Genomic DNA, 16912 nt, shown 5'->3' on the forward strand with positions numbered 1-16912 from the left:
ATTTATTGCATACCAGGTTGTTCATTGAATACCAGGTTGTTGTTAGAAACCAAGAAATAACACCTTCTTTATCGCCATAACCAATTAATCATAGACGGTATATATTTTCCTCCTACACACAGCTTGAATTGATCTTTTTCTCTCTGTCCCCAATGCTTCTACATGAGTCCAAGTCACCCTCGACTTGGACATCTTACAAACAAATCTGATAATTATGTCACTTCAAAACATCACTGGACGGGCTTCCCTGGCGGCGCAGTGGTTAAGAATCAGCCTGTCATGCAGGGGACACGGGTTCGAGCCCTGGTCCGGGAAGATCCCACATGCCACGGAGCAACTAAGCCCGTGCGCCACAACTACCGAGCTTGCACGCTAGAGCCCGCGAGCCACAACTACTGAGCCCGCAGGCCACAACTACTGAAGCCCGCGAGCCTAGAGCCCATGCTCCACAACAAGAGAAGCCACCGCAATGAGAAGCCCACGCACCTCAACAAAGAAGAGCTCTTGCTCGCCGCGACTAGAGAAAGCCCGCGCGCAGCAACGAAGACCCAACACAGCCAAAAATAAAAATTAAAAAAAAAAATCACTGGAAAAAATCAGATTTTGTCTGGTTTCCTTTTTAACTGCATCCAACTCAAATCCTCCTTTCTGGCCCAGGCAGTACGTCAACTCTTCATCAATCAGATCAGTCTCATTTCTAAGTCTTTGCCTTCATTTATGATCTCTCCCTTTACTTGAGGGCCATCTCTCCTCCTTTTCACTCTGACAGATCTTTCCAGTTGATAGCAGCTAGCATCTGCTGACCATTCACTCCAAGATGATTTCTCCATTACTGAAATGCTATTGCCCTTGCAGTCAGAACCATACTGTTTAGCACATCAGCTGTATAGCAAAGTATCAACTACAGGTAAACAAACAACAACCAGTTTTAGAATAAAAGGGAGCAAGGTTCAAATTCCACTGCCGCTCCCAGCTGTGTGCCTTTGGGAAAGTTACTTGATCCCTCTGCGCTTCAGTCACTTCATCGATGAAATGGGATAATATGTCTCATATCACTGTGTTGGTAAGATTATACAACACAGGCAAACTATAAAATATAGCTAGCATGCAATGTCTGATATAGACTGCTATAAACTGTTGTGCGCTCTATAACGGCACAGAGGACCAGCATATAGAGCAAGGTGCTGGGTGCCAGCATGTTCAACCATTCATGGAGACACCTCTTAGTAGGCTAAGTAGTATTATTATTACTTCATGTATTTTGACCTTTCTTCCCAAGTAGATTGTATGTGGTGGAGGGCAGACTTCTTCAAATAACTGACTTAAGCCCCTATTGCCTCCGTAAAAGATATGCATTTAGTAAGTATTTCCCCAGTCTTCCTGCCCCATCCTGCAACAAACTTGCTTTTGTGAACTTGAGTTTTTGACCAATGCTCTTTCATTAAAGAGTGTCTTAAAAATATCTGCCACATAAAGCAAATTGCTGCTTCTTTTGCAGGGCTATGTTTAGGGACACTGCCCTGACGTTCCTGGTGTTGCCTCTTTGAAATCCAGGGTGAGAGATTTCCTCTAGAACTTAGACCAAGAAAACCTTTGCTTCTCTTAAGAAACATGTATGTATCACAGGGATACTGATAAATAAGTAACAGACTGTGTTTCCCTTTTCATTTTGGCCATCAGGAAGCTGAAGGCCAAATATAATATTCCACTTTAGCAAGTAAATAGAGTCTTAGGACCTGCTTACCTATAGCCCCTTTTCCCCTGATGGTCTATACCATCTGTTCTAATATAGCTTTACCTCTAAATTTACCTACTCATTTTCCTCCAATATTCATCCTCTCCTTCTTTCTTTTAGTAATAAAATTCCTTGAGTTTTAGTTTGAGATGCCTAGTTTGAGACTACATTTCCCAGCCTCCCTTTCACTAAACAACAGGATGTGAACAGTAGTGCTGTGTACAACTTCTGGGTCCTGCCCTCAAAAGGAAGCGCTTTACTCTCCACTTCCTCCTTCCCCTTCTAAGGGGCATTCATTTAGACATGGTGGTGGTGCACCAAGTTTGGCTTTGTGGAAGAGGGCAATATCCCAGGGGAGAAAACAAAAATATAGAAGGATCCCTAGAAGATCATCAAGCCCCACCTCACTGGACTCCTATCAGATTGTACTTTCACATGAGTGAGAAATAAACTTTCTATCTGGTTTAAGCCTCTGTTGTCTTGGTCCTTCTTAAAGCAGCTGAATCAATACCCTATGTAATATACCCTCATCTTAATGTTTTATTTTTATTTCTATATTTTACCTTTTCTTATGTGTATTTCTTTAAGCTACTTCTACTGCTTTTGCTGTTTGAATGAATGGAGAGAAGAAAATAGGAACAAAATCCAAAAAAGGTAGAAAAATGACACACGCAAAAGTGACAAGCTTGACAACCAGAATCTGCCTGAACCCTACCATACTTTATACAGATCCGTCTCTGAAGTAGAATGACTCTCTTTTCAAAATGTGTTCAAAAGGGGACTACTAATTTGCATTTTTTTAGAGCTTTTAAATTTAACTTCAAAGCATTGTCACCTCTCATAGAGACAGGAGAAGTAAAAAGAAAATCTTCCGTTCTTCAGCTTCAATGACATATTCATGGAATCTTTCCCAAACTTAAAGAGGTCAATAGCAATCATGGAAAGAAGGTGAACAGATGTGACAGTTATGCAGTGATCTTGAATATCATTTTTTCTTCATGTAAATGGACTTATAAAAAATTATGACATCAATACATATTCAACTTAACAAACCTAACAGTATAGGAAATGCTTAAAGAAAAACACAGTGAGCTCCCTTCCCCTTCCCCTACCTGAGGCAACCAAATTGAAATCCCTAGGGTATTCGTTCACACATTTCCCTATTTTTGTATGGACATATCTGGACACATATTGACTTATCTTTTATTTGCCATACCAAACATAGACAGTTAACTCATATTCATAAACACTGCGATAAATCATATTTCCTAGTATGACTATCCAAATTTAAGCAACCAGCCTCACTTTGAGGGAAATAATTAGCTAGGCTCCCACTGACACAAACAGAAAAAAAAAATTAAAACCTACTATAAGATATGTTTTAGAGATCAATTTTTATTTATTCTACCTCTAAAATATATCCTCGAGTTCACCAAATGTTCTCTGTCTCCTCTGTCTTCCCCAGAGTCCAAGCCATGACCGTCACTCACCCGGACTATTGCAATCGCTTCCCACCCCTCTCTATGCCTCACTTCTTGCCCCTTGCAATCCATTCCTACAGAGGAAACGGCACGATCTTTCAAAAACCTAAATTAGATGAAGTCATCCTTCTATCTAAAATTTTCCAACGGCTTCTCATCGATGTAAGAAGAAAATCCAAACTCCATCCAACGTCCCGAAAGGTACAAAGAGCTTCCACGGCACCTAATACCTGCCCCTGCCAAAGTCTCCACACTTATGACTGACTGGTCACTCTTCCCCTGACAGCCTGACCTTCTTTTCGCTTTGGGGCCTCTGTACCAGCTGCTCTGTCTACCTGGACGCTTCTTCCTCCCATTTAAAGGAAGAGTTCTATTTGTCATTCAGACACGAGTTTCCCAGAGAGGCTTTCTCTATAGCCACCCAGCCTAGAGCTCCCACCCTGGCACTTCCCACCGTAGCTTTCCTCGTAACTCTCTCCAATATTTGATTTTCCCCCTTTGTAGAGATTTCTTTACTTCGTTGTTGTCTCCCCCACTCAAATGGAAGCACCGTGAGAGGAAAGACCTTCTCTCCTTTGCTGCCGTATTCCTGGTACCAAGAACACTGCTTCACACACAAAAGGTGCTCAATTAATACGTCAAATGAATGAGGCAATGAATCCATTTACAACAGCCGATGTTCCATGTACTTTCTGATTAAGGGCTCTGTTCCCTCTGTCAAGAGAACAGGGAAAGAAGAACTATAGTGTAATAATAAAAACCTGATTTCATTTTTTTTTTTTTAGCACCGAGCTAAAAAAAAGAAAAATAATAATAATAATAAAAATCTGATTTCAGAATTAGGTGGCCTGGATTTAAATCCCAACTCTATTCTTGCCAGTAAGTAATTTAATTCTTTAGGCCTCAGTTATTATATTTGGAAAATGTGGAATAATGGCCTAGCTTACAAGTTTGCAAAGATCAAATGAGGCAAAGGATGTAAAGGCATTCAAAAAACCCTAAAATGTTACATAAATGTTATCACTATTTCAATAAAGCGGTACATAAATAAGTAATGAAAAACATCAAGAATTGAATTAAATTTGACATTAAAATAATAATTTAAATAATAATTACTTGTAAAATACATACATAGAGCTTTTACCTTTTTATAACTGGATATTCTCTGACATATGCGCTCAATTTTTTCATTGCAAACAGCACTGAATTTACTCTGAAGGTCAGTAGGAATCACTTCGTTCAAAGAGTTAAGGCTGGTGCAGTTTTGTACAAAATGATCATCGCTTTTAGCCAGGGCTTCAAGAATCTGTAGACACACATACACACACACACAAAATAGAACAAGAAAAAAAAACCTTCAAAATCAGCCAAATAAAATTTTCACAATTTCACAGCACAGGGTGACTTTCCCCAGTGTGCTTCTTTTAGCTGCCTGGGATTTGTATGTTCGATAAACCCTGGCAGTGAAGTGATGGACTTGTGTGCCTGGCATCTCCTGTTTTCCCTTCTGCTGGCTATAAAAGGCTGCCTGAGGGAGGTGAGGGGACTTCAAAGACTCCCTGCTGGATAAATCAGTACACTCTGATGGGGGAACACACTGCCCATATTTTAGTCAGAGTTACTCAGAACATTTTTTTTTCTCAGTTTGGTAGTACAACAACAAAAACTAAGGAAAACCATATCCTTGCTTGCTACTGAGAGCCTGGTACAGAGAGTGCATTTAACAAATGTTTGCTGAAGGAATGAATAAATGAGACTTTCTCTTGATAAAGTAAAAAGCAATGTTGCTTTCAGTGTCTGAACGCCGTCTGATAAAAGCATTAGATAAAAGCATCCATATGATGTATTCAACTAGTAAATCCTTTTGGCTGTTTTAATCAATTATAAGGCAGCGTGCATGTGTGTGTGTGTGTGTGTGTGTGTGTGTGTGTATACACCACAAGTCACTGAGAATTTCCCATGAACTGAGAATTAATTATGTTTATTATTTATATGTAGCATTCATGATTGTTCAAAGATCACAAGGACTGATTACGCCCTTACCTGACAGTTTTATAATATTGTGTGAGACAACCTAGAGATGCTGTTTTTATTTGAACTCCTTCACCACCTCCATTTCCCTGTCTTGCAGAATATAGAGTGTGAGTTTTCTGTTTAATCACTAGTCTAGAAATTAGAGCTTACTTTATCATTAGCAGTCTGATCTTGGTTAAATTTCTTAATTTCTTTGATTTTTCTTCATGTGTAAAATAGAAATATGTGCAGAGTAAGCTGTACAGTTGTCATATATAAAATAATCCACGTAATCTTGCCAATTTGAAATAGCTAGAAAATGAGATAAAATAATTACAATAACCTGATCCTAAACTCTTCCACGGATCCTCTTAATAGTATAATGCAGCTGGGAAGGGGTTGCATTTAGAAAATATAGATTCTCTATCAGTAGGTACATATAGCGGTACAACGCCATCAGAATGATGGGATTTTTTCAAAAGTTAACTTTCAGAATATAAAACAAAAACATAAAATAATTATTTTTGAAATAGTGCATTTGGATTTTTATATTATTCTTCTTCCACTAAAATAAAAAAATACATGTTGTTAATCCTAGATCTATCTCAACTACACACATTCAAAACAAGAATTGAAATGAAGAAATAAAGGGGGCAAAGCTATACAAAAGCAGATGGAACACTAAAGCTCCAACCTGTGGAGGGTCCAACAGGAGTCTGATCGATTTACCTTGTGGAAGGATCATGAAAAGCAAACACAGGGTCGCCTCTTAACTTAGCATATGTTTTATCCATTTGGATGAAGACCCCCTTTCTCCCTTCCTGTTCTGCTGTAGTCTAAGGACTAAGTACAAGATCCTTTGCATCTAAGAATTGTATAAATACCTGAAGATCTATTCATAAACTGATCTCTAAGCTTCGAGCAATTTTATGAAATAAACATGAGACTTGCAGAATTTGAATGCATTTTATGACTTCAAATATTCTTCACAGGGTTATGTACATTTAGGAAAGCACCACCTGTCATGAAAACCGTCTGAAACGTATTCATGATACTGAATTAACAGACGTAGTAAACTTACTAAATGCAAAGACACCTTTGCCAAATCAACTAATGCTCGCCTGGGCAAGCGTCCCATCTAACATGACACTGTGCTCCAAGAGATCAATTAAAAAAAAAAAAAAGACTGTACATAAACTGAGTAATGGGGGAAAAAAGAACAAGAAAAAGAACTTGAATGAGTGGACAGCTGGAACATATACAGCTATTTACATTTTTTAAAGTGGGGGTGAGGGAGGGTTTCTGTTGCTTAACCGAGAACAAAATCCCTTCCTTTGCAGGGATCGCTCGTACCTTGGCAGTGAGGCTGAAGAAACCTTTGGGCTCGATCATCTTCTCCACCACGTTGCACTTGACCCCAGCGGTGCTGTCATACTCGTACACGACGCCATACTCTAGGTGGACGTTATCCACCGTCAGACTCACGTGCTCCTTCTTCCCATCGATGATGGCCATGGTGTTGAACTTGTCAATTACCTCTGGAATAAAGACAATTTTAATTCAGCAAATTCAGGAAGGGTTTGTTAGTCTCTTCAAATAATTTGAGTCTCTCTGAATAATTTTTAAAGAGTTCTTTAAAGGGTGACTAAATCTGCTGTGCTAAATGAAGCATCTATTTCTTGTTAACATTTTAAAAAATAAGAACATTTAAAAAAATACATGATTGACCAATCCAAATCTTACCACTGTAACATGACTAGTCTTATCTTTGCATACCCATTTTGATCTATGGACCATATGTATGCCTATTTATACCTATATCAACATTAAACATACAATTTTTCATTAAAAGCATGCATAACTTAAAGTCAGGGTTCCTAAAACTGCCTCAAACATTGGATGAATATTTTCTCAAAGCAGAAAAAATACAGAAAACCATATTGAAGAAGCAGAACGGAGATGGAATAATTGTTTTTTTAAGCAGGGAGCGCCTGAATTTTCCCAAACAGCATCTTCTGAAGCTGACTCATTGCGAAAATGTGTCATTGTTCACTGTAATAAAATTTCCATCTGGAATGAATTCCTATAGGTTTTTGGCCAACAATCAGTCAGCTAGGGGAAAAAACACCTAAAGTCTCAAGCAAGAAACTGCTGAGGAATCTAACAGTAAATATTAAATAAGCGAAAACAGAATATTAGTTTACTTAACACAATTAAGCCCTAGAATAGCAGAAACAGTAAATATAAAATAGGCAAAAGCAGGGCTTTCCTGTTGGCGCAGTGGTTAAGAATCGACCTGCCAATGCAGGGGACATGGGTTCGAGCCCTGGTCTGGGAAGATCCTACATGCCGCGGAGCAACTAAGCCCGTGCGCCACAACTACTGAGCCTGCGCTCTGGAGCCCGTGAGCCACAACTACTGAGCCCACGTGTCACAACTACTGAAGCCCACGCACCTAGAGCCTGTGCTCCGCAACAAGAGAAGCCACTGCAATGAGAAGCCCACGCACCACAACGAAGAGTAGCCCCTGCTCTCCTCAACTAGAGAAAGCCCGCGCAGCAACGAAGACCCAACGCAGCCAAAAATAAATAAATAAAATAAATAAATTTATTTAAAAAAATAGGCAAAAGCAGAAAAACGGTTTTCTTTAAAATAATTAAGTCCAAGAATAGCTATAAATCAATTTCCAGAGCATCTCACTAACCCACTTCTACCTTTCACTGTGGCACCAATGATGATTAGCAAAAACTAACTATAAATGAGGAATAAAAGCCTCAAGATAAGGTCCTGAGATTTGTTCTGGTTTAAATAAATAAGAGAGCTGATTTATCACTACAGCTTTGCTGCTCCAATGAGATTGAAATATTTCTGATGTCGTTCATGATCCGGGCAGCCCCTCCCAAGTGGCCTTCCAGGAATGGAGGGAAAACAGCTTTTCCTAAGTACCCCCATATGATTCAGTGTGCATAGCAAATTTTCCAGCTATGCTGGTTTGGAAGAACCTAATAGTACAATAAAAATGTCCAGAGACATCCACCAATAGTATAAGCGGAAAGATACCAAGAAAATGTAGGAGAGGATTCAAGGACTTCCATGAAAAAGTTTATAATGATATTTCAAGGTATTTGTTAAATGCAAACGTAAATGTAGTTGCCTCAGTCCCTTCACCCTTCGCCACTGAATAGAGTGACCTGCAGGTTTGCTTCACTGAGAAAACAGAAATGGTATGAGTCCATATCAAAAGATCTCTCTCCCCCTCATACTCACATTATTAGTTTGCCTCCTTCATTACTGTAATATACAGTAAAAGTTATTGAATCAAGAAAGTATTTTCAAAACAAGGACCTACTGTATAGCACAGGGAACTATATTCAATATCTTATAATAACCTAGAATGGAAAAAACTCTGAAAAAGAATATATATATATACGTATAACAATCACTTTGCTGTACACCTGAAACTTACACAACATTGTAAATCAACTATATTTCTATTTAAAAGAAAAGGAAAAGAAATGTATTTTCAAAGGAACTATGGACCTTCTAAACTAGGGCTTCTCAAATTGTAATGTACATACAGATAAGATCTTGTTAAAATGGAGATTCTCATTCAGTAGATCTGGGGTGGGGCTGAGATTCTGCATCTCTTGGGCATGTCCATTCACCTATATGGGTCTCTATTTCTTCTCCCATAAAATGAGAATGATGATAATCACACCTTTAATAGATTTTCGTTTTTGATGACTTGATGAGATAATCCACATAAAACATTTAATAAAGTACCTAAGAAAGTGTCATAGCTATTCTATGTTAGTCACCAGCAATTACGACTTAGGGATTTGACGTGACATCTATTTGAGATGACTAAGAAGTGGCTTGAACATATAAGGTTTTCAATAACTGGGACTCGGCAATGGCACATGGACAAAGCATACTATAGGGCAATGAGGAGCAAAAGGAGGAACCCACCTTCTACTTTACAGTCAAAAGCATCCCCTGCTTCATCTCCTAGGGGTTTGGAGTTAGACTTCTGAAGGTCTTCCTGAGCGCTCTCAATGCTGTTATAAACCCATTGAATGGAATCTTGCTGGAAATGAGGGGGAGAAAGAAACCTCAGAGGTATTAGTGCTTCCCGAGATGCATATCCATTTCATAAACCTGCTTCAAAAGGAGAGTTGACAATCTTACTTATTCTTCTAGTTTAAATACAATAAAATACAATAACATTTGAAAGAGAAGGAAAATCAATGTCAGAAACTAATAGAAAGTCGGTGGCATTATTTTTCAACAGGGACTTCCCTGGTGGGGCAGTGGTTAAGAATCCGTCTGCCAATGCAGGGGACATGGGTTTGAGCCCTGGTCCAGGAAGATCCCACATGCCGCGGAGCGGCTAAGCCCGTGCACCACAACTACTGAGCCTGCGCTCTAGAGCCCGCGAGCCACAACTACTGAAGCCCACGCGCCTAGAGCCCATGCTCCGCAACAAGAGAAGCCACCGCAATGAGAAGTCTGCACACCACACCGAAGAGTAGCCCCCGCTTGCTGCAACTAGAGAAAGCCCGCACGCAGCAATGAAGACCCAACACAGCCAAAAATAAATAAATTAAAATAAATAAATAAAAAAAAAGATTACTAAGTCAGTGAGAATCTGATAGGATGATAAAACTAAAAAAATATATTTTTCAACAAACTGACATTTTTAAGCTTGAGATTTTTTCTTCCAAAGATAGATAATAGGCTTTTAAATAAGATGTATTTCCCAAATGTCTTAAATGACTCAAGTCTATCTCAAAATGAATTATAAATTACATTTTTAAATAAATGTTAGATAGACACTTTTCTGAAGAAGCAATGGTCTATAATTGTACAAATGATTTAAATGCTCTCCTAACAGTCACATATGTTTCAACACATTTAATGGTTTTTGTGAATCAAACCAATAAGAAAATTGGAAGAACACCTTTCATCTCATGGGGTTCCCAATTGATATAACTATCTTTTAATCCTTCCACGTCATAAATCATCCTATATTTTCATTGAAGTAGCAGTTCCTGTCTTATTTAGATAAATGAGAGAGATGAAATGGTTACCAAGTAATGCTTTCAGGGTTGCATTACCACTTTAATGTTTGTACTTTTCCTAGGTAAGATGATAAGCTGAGTTGCATGAATGAAGTGTGATATAATTTGTACTATCCATTTTTCTCTAGTATTAACTTCACAATTGTGTTTGATTATTATATTGCTACCCATCATTAAAATGCTAGTTAACATTTAATCATTCAAGTACACCTTGGTGACCTGTTGTGGCCTCCAAGTAACCACATCCCCCAGAGTCCACACCTTTGTGTAGCTCCTTCCCACACTCATCCTGGGCTTGGTCACGTGATCTGACTCTTCAAAGGGATAGCAGTGGCAAGCATGATGTAAAGCGTTGACTGCCTGTAATATTCCCTCTTGAAACCCAGACGCCAGGCAGAAAGGAGAATTCTGCTAAGGAATGGAAAGGAAGGCCAGGTGGAGGGGCTCTGGAGTGAGAGGCCATCAGGAGGGGAACCCCAGCACCAGTCAGTTCCCAGCAGAACAAAGCCACATCAGGACGAAGCCCTCACAGGAACCAACACCCAGTCAACCCGGAGAACCAAGAGAAACAATTAATCACTGTTGTTCTAAGTCACTAAGTTTCGGGACAGTCTGTTTTGTGGCAGTCGATACCCGATAGAGCACGTTATTCACTTAGTGAATTTTTCTGTCCATTTATTGCTTTTCTTAATTATTTCACTGATCAACACCTCTCCAACAAGGGAGACAGGGGAAATGAAAAGAAATGAAACTCAAATCAATTTGGCTACTTTTAAAAATTTTGATAGAAGGGGAAAAATTTGATCATTTTAGTATCTTTTTAAAACTTCATTTACTAATACAGTTCCATAAATATTTATTAAACTACTGTCAACCCAAATAACCTAGGCATCTACGTGTGAATTCCAATCTGCTGTGCTCGTTTGACCTTATTAGTAAGCAAAATTGATCAGCTATTTTCTGGTGGGCTCAGTATTTTGCAGGATGTCAGTCCTGGCCTAGGAGAAAATAGCCACTCATCTTTCTGTTTTGGACACAAAGTCATATGCTCAAATCTAGAAAAGAGTACTTCACCGAGCATGACAGAAAAAAATAGAAAGCCTGTCCTTTAAAATTCCTTTTGCACTCAGTTAATTAATTTGAGAGAATTTTCTCTTATAATCTAACACTCCCTTGTATCTCATGAGATAATAAGCTTTACTTGTCAATTAGGATTCTAATTTTATTTTTGTATAGCACTTAAACTTTGGATCAGAGGACAGTGCTTAAAATTTTAAGTAACGGCAAGCACATATTGGTATTTTCTTTTAAAAGCTAAATCCAGCTACCTAAATAAAAATATATCCAACAGTCAATCACAGACCCTATAAAACCCACAATTTTTTCTTTTTCACAGAAGTTTTACAATAAACAGTGTAAGCATTTATAATTCATATATACAGATGGAGGTACATGCTGACCATTATAGATTCTAAGGCAATCACAAGAGTCAAGAAAACAGGTCAGACCTTTGGATTTCAATTTGATAAACAGTTAGCTATTTGAAAACTCATCACAATGAAAATGAAAATAGCCCAGAGCACTTTTTAAACTGGTGATAATACTGTAGCAGCAAAATGTGGACATTTAAGCAGAATCGATTATAACTAATTATGCAGATAAAACAAGCATTGTGAGATTGAAAGTGCTGCACTTAAATGTGAACTTGGCAGTGGAAACCACAAATAGCCCTGGCACTATCCCATGCTGTCCCCGGGCCCTTCTGTGCAAGTTTGTGATTACAGCTACACCAGCCAAGGGAAGTTTACCTTCGTTGGTCTCCTGTACTTCCTGCAGGCCGTGACATGGGCAATAACACTGGCGTGTGTCTCTTTGCTGACATTGATTCCATTTACTTTGATGATACACTGTCCAGGGTGAAGACCAGCGGCTGCGGCCACAGTTCCTTTAAATACAAATGAGAAAACTGCCAAAAACTAATTTTAGGAATATGATTCATTTTTATCCCATATACCGTAAGGAAAGCAATTTTAAAATATGATAAACATCTAGCTAGCATGTTCTTGATGAAGCTGGCTCTGACAGCAATGCCCTCCCAAAAATTCCCTGCTTTTTAACTGGCCATTCAAACTGTGTTGAACAAATATCTTCCCACCCCCTGAAGAACTAGTTTGAAGAGATATTGTGAAGAGACCTTTATAATGCTAATCAGTTATTTTCCCTTTCAAATGTCTAATCGATCTAATTTTTTAAATATGCATATATAATGGCACAATGAGAAAGCCAGAAATACATGCCTTTTTACCTTCCTTTAGTCTACAAAATCTCTAAATATTTAAACAGTATTCACTTTCATTTTTAAAATGCCAACAATTAAAAGAAATTCTTAAGGAAAAAAATCAAGTCAATTAGCAACTAGGGATGGACTGGATTTGCTAAGAAAAATAAGAGTTCAGGATATGTACAAAGGGTCAGGAAACAGACAATTTGTGGAGAATAAAATTAATCAGAAAACATCAACTGTCCATCATTTATTTGCAGAGATATAGTGGCATATCCTAACCAGTGAGTTAAGATTTTCAGAACCTTCCGATCATTACTATTTGATATTCTGAGCAAATCAACATTTACAAAGCACCGTTGCTAAATACAATGTACATAATTAACATCCATGATTATAAAACTTATCATAAGTATGTTAGAAGAGCCTTTCTTTGTAAGCAATTTCTCCCACGAAGGAATTATTAAACATCTTAAAGAACATAATTTATATTCAAGAAGAGAGTATACATTTCTTCTCACTAAAATTCACTCCCAGAAATATTAAGTGGTTTTTCTGGATTGAGCTGAGTCTTGAGGGAGGGAGGGACAATTGCAGCAGAAAGAACAGCCTAGAATCTAAAAAAAAGGGTACAAATGAACTTATCTACAAAACAGAAATAGAGTGACAGATGTAGAAAACAAACTTATGGTTACCAGGGGGTGGTGGGGAGGAGGGATACCCTGGGAGACTGGGAATGACATATACATACTACGAGATATGAAATAGATAGCTAATAAGGACAGGGGACTCTATAGCCCAGGGAACTCTACTCAATCCTCTGTAATGGCCTATATGGGAAAAGAATCTAAAAAAGAGTGGATGTATGTATAAGTGATTCACTGTGCTGTACACCTGAAGCTAACACAACACTGTAAATCAACTATACTCCAATAAAATTTTTTTTTAAAAAAAGAAGAAGAAGAAAAAAAAGAGCCTGAAAAAAGGCACTGAGTCAAGAATAACCTGGACATTTGGGACCATAGGAGCAGTCAGTGTGAGCTTAGAATGAAAGTGGGTGAGAGAGACTGGAGAGCAAAGCAGAGGCAGGTTGCGAAGTCTCTGCACGCTTTGCGTGAAGTCCTGAGTGTGAACCTTACTATACACGCAAGAGGAAAAACATTTAAGAATTTTAAGCAGATCGCCCCCAACCCCCGCCTACGCAAACAGAGGATGGATCATTGGAGTTTAAGTCAAAAATCAAAATCACAGCAAGCATCCACTGCAAATCCCCAGGACGGAATTAAGGTAGCGTTAGTTATAAAGGGGAGAACGAGATCAAGTATTTGATGTTTCATGATGGCGTTGACAGAAAGGCTCTAGCCTGCACTCAGGATCACTCCTGTGCCTTCAGACTCAGTGGCTGAGTAGATGGAGTTATTTAAATAAAGAGAGAATACAGAAGGTAAAGCAGCTTCAGAGAATAGATTAAAAAGTTCAGTTGGAGATAATACTGGGTTTCTTAAGGTGCCAAAGGTGCATTTAGGTGGAGATGTTTAATAAACAATTAGATCTAGGCTATAAAACTCAAGAGATCTGGGCGGGAGAAAGAGATTTAGAAATCCCCAGCAAGGAGGATCAATATGATTGTTTATGGAGAGCAAGAAGGCAAAGAAGAGAAGAGAGTGCCAACAGTTCAGGGGTCAATAGATGAAGAGTTGGCAGAGGAGGGGTAGGAGAAAAATCTGAAAAGTAACATCTCAGAAATCAAGATAATGAACGTTTTAGGCCAACGGGAGCAGTCAGTTTAAACAAATGCAACAGAATATTCAATTAAGACAAGAACTCTCAACGTCCATTGTATTTTCCAGTTAAGTCCATGATTACTCTTATAAGACATGGGTTACTCTTGGAGACGTGGGTAGGAGGTGGGAGGAGATGTCTATAGCACTGGGCTAAAATTCAAATAGGAAGTGAGGAAGGGCCAGCCAAAATAAAGACCAGCGTTTCAGGAAGTTTGGCATGACAAGAATAAGTCCTGAGAGCATTACTCTAGAGGGGAGGGTCTCAATCTTTGACATGCATACAGATCACCTGGGGATTTTGTTAAAATACAGATTCTGATTCAGTAAGTCTTAGATGGGGCCTGAGATTCTGCATTTCTAACCAGCTGCCAGGTGATGCCAACGTTGTAGGTCCGTGAACCACACTCTGTGTAGCAAGGATCTAGACAGGAAAATAAGGAAGAGGGAAGGTTTTGTATTTGCTGTTCAGTTTAAGACAGTTTTGTTTCTTTGTTTATTTCAATGAGAAATAATTGAGCATGTTTACAGCCTCTACTATAGTAATCCAGTGAAGAGAAAGGTTGAAAATTCTGGAAAGGGAATATCTGACAGTGCAATACCCCAGAGGAGGTATCTGAAGGGGTGGGCTCCAGAATATCTGTAGAGATATTAACCTTGAACTCCAGAGAGGAAAATGGAAGGCCTCTTCCTCTAGACTAGGAGAAAAATTGGTGATGGTAAAACAGCCAACAACGTGTGCAAAAAAAGGGTGTGGGGACTTGGAGGGCTTTATACCTGGGAGCCTGAATATGTCTGTGAGGTGAAAAAGGAAGTCATCATGGGGGACAGGAGGTAATAATGAACAGAAAAAGAGACAGCTGATCAGACACATAAAAACACTGCTGAGTAGTAACAGGGGCTCAGTAAAAGACAAGACAGTGAATTGGGATGATACTAATTCCATATCCATGATAGTTTTTTCCTAGCTGCTCAGGAGAAAAAGCAAAGAATGTAGTTAGGTTTATCCAAAGCTGAAATAAGGTGGCCTGAGTGCACCTGAGGGATAAGCACAAGAGGACCCTGTATGCAAGTGAGAGACAGGGATGAGAGGACCCTAACGATGCTGACAAGAGTGATGGAAGTGACCCACGGCGGGGATAAAGCTGGCTAAGGAAGGACGTGGCACTTTGAGGGATATAATCAACCAGGAGAAAAGGAGAAGGATCCCGAGATCGGAGGTCCCAATGGAATTTTGTTTACCATTTTTTATCGAAGAACCAACCAAATTTTAAAGCAACCAGATAAGAGACCCAAAAAAAGAGACTGTAGTCAGAAATTGGCATATTAGAATTGTAGATTCCACAGGTGAAAGTCCAATTGTTGATATGCTCTAGTGTGTGACCATGGGAAAGGGCTGAAGAAGAAAAATGGGAAAGAAGTTTCTTTTTCTTATGGCAAAATTACAGCGCAAAAGGAAACCACAGACTAATACCATATTTAATATACACTCGAAAGGAAAAGCACATGAGTCTTTCTTTTACTCTTCAGAAGCAAAAAGCATAGTAACCAGAACTGGCGCTACCCTATGACTAAGTTCCCAAAATACAACCCTGCACTTTAAAAGATACTGTAATAGGGAAACAGACACAGTTCGATTCACTTAGGTTTTCAGTTATTTCATAGTATCAATAATGTGACTGGCTCCTTTTTGGTTTAGTGAAAATGAAGGAGACATTTGATGTATCAAATATCCCATTTCAGTATGCAATGAATCCCATTTCAGTTTTATAATTTTAATGAGTTACTGGAAACATTTTAAATGTCTATTAATCTATGTGTTTTAAAATTCTGAGTGAAAAGACAAGTTTTGAAATAAGATTAATTTTTATCATACATATACGAATGAAAGCAATTTTATAATCTAATAGGGGTCTAGCTAGTATATTCTTGATTAATTTGATTCTGATAGCAATGTCCTCTCAAAATTTTCCAGTCTAATATTGGAGTGATCATGTTAAGATGCTCTGCAGTTCACATATCTTAGTAACGAAAAGCATGCATGTCTCTTGTTAAGATAAACACATGGCTTCGTACGCTTAGATGGCTCCTTCTTGCTACAGCAGCAATTTACTTACTATGGTCAGCAACGTGGGATCTAACAGTTATTCCCTTAAATCACATTAGTGTTAGCATAAAATTTAAAAGTACATATGTTAACAAGAGATATCAAAGGCTGCTTTGCCTATCAAACAAAAAGAGAATAAAATATAAACGTAAGTTTTTTGTCACATAAATTATTTAATTTAAAATGCATTTTATGCTTTTTAAAATGCATGGCTTATGAGAATAAAGTAATAAAGTAATCATATAGCAACAGACATTATGTAAAGCAAACAGATCATTCTTAAGCCCAAACACTCACATCTTTGAATTGCTGACAAAAATATAATAATTTGCTGTCAGAGAAAAATACAAAACCTTAAAGTCATTGTATCCTTTGATTAAACTAAAGCATGCAGAAAAGTGAGATTGGGAAGCATCATTCTCTTATGAATTTT

At 38.4% G+C, this 16912-nt stretch overlaps 1 protein-coding gene across 5 annotated transcripts in view; it reads right to left on the bottom strand.

Annotated features, from left to right (window-relative positions):
- PREX2 (phosphatidylinositol-3,4,5-trisphosphate dependent Rac exchange factor 2) overlaps window positions 1-16912 on the bottom strand; it is a 299616-nt gene that overhangs the window by 129266 nt on the left and 153438 nt on the right. For 4 of the 5 annotated variants that reach the window (XM_059902419.1, XM_059902416.1, XM_059902420.1 and 1 more), the window contains exons 20-23: window positions 12119-12276; window positions 9199-9316; window positions 6583-6767; window positions 4361-4522 (exon numbers count right to left, since the gene is read on the bottom strand). In XM_059902419.1, coding sequence (XP_059758402.1) covers window positions 4361-4522; window positions 6583-6767; window positions 9199-9316; window positions 12119-12276 — 623 coding nt within the window. The remainder of the gene's footprint in view (window positions 1-4360; window positions 4523-6582; window positions 6768-9198; window positions 9317-12118; window positions 12277-16912) is intronic. The other variant, XM_059902418.1, reaches the window with a different exon arrangement.

This window comes from Balaenoptera ricei, chromosome 17, assembly GCF_028023285.1.
Source record: "Balaenoptera ricei isolate mBalRic1 chromosome 17, mBalRic1.hap2, whole genome shotgun sequence".
In the NCBI taxonomy this organism is placed as follows: Eukaryota; Metazoa; Chordata; class Mammalia; order Artiodactyla; family Balaenopteridae; genus Balaenoptera; species Balaenoptera ricei.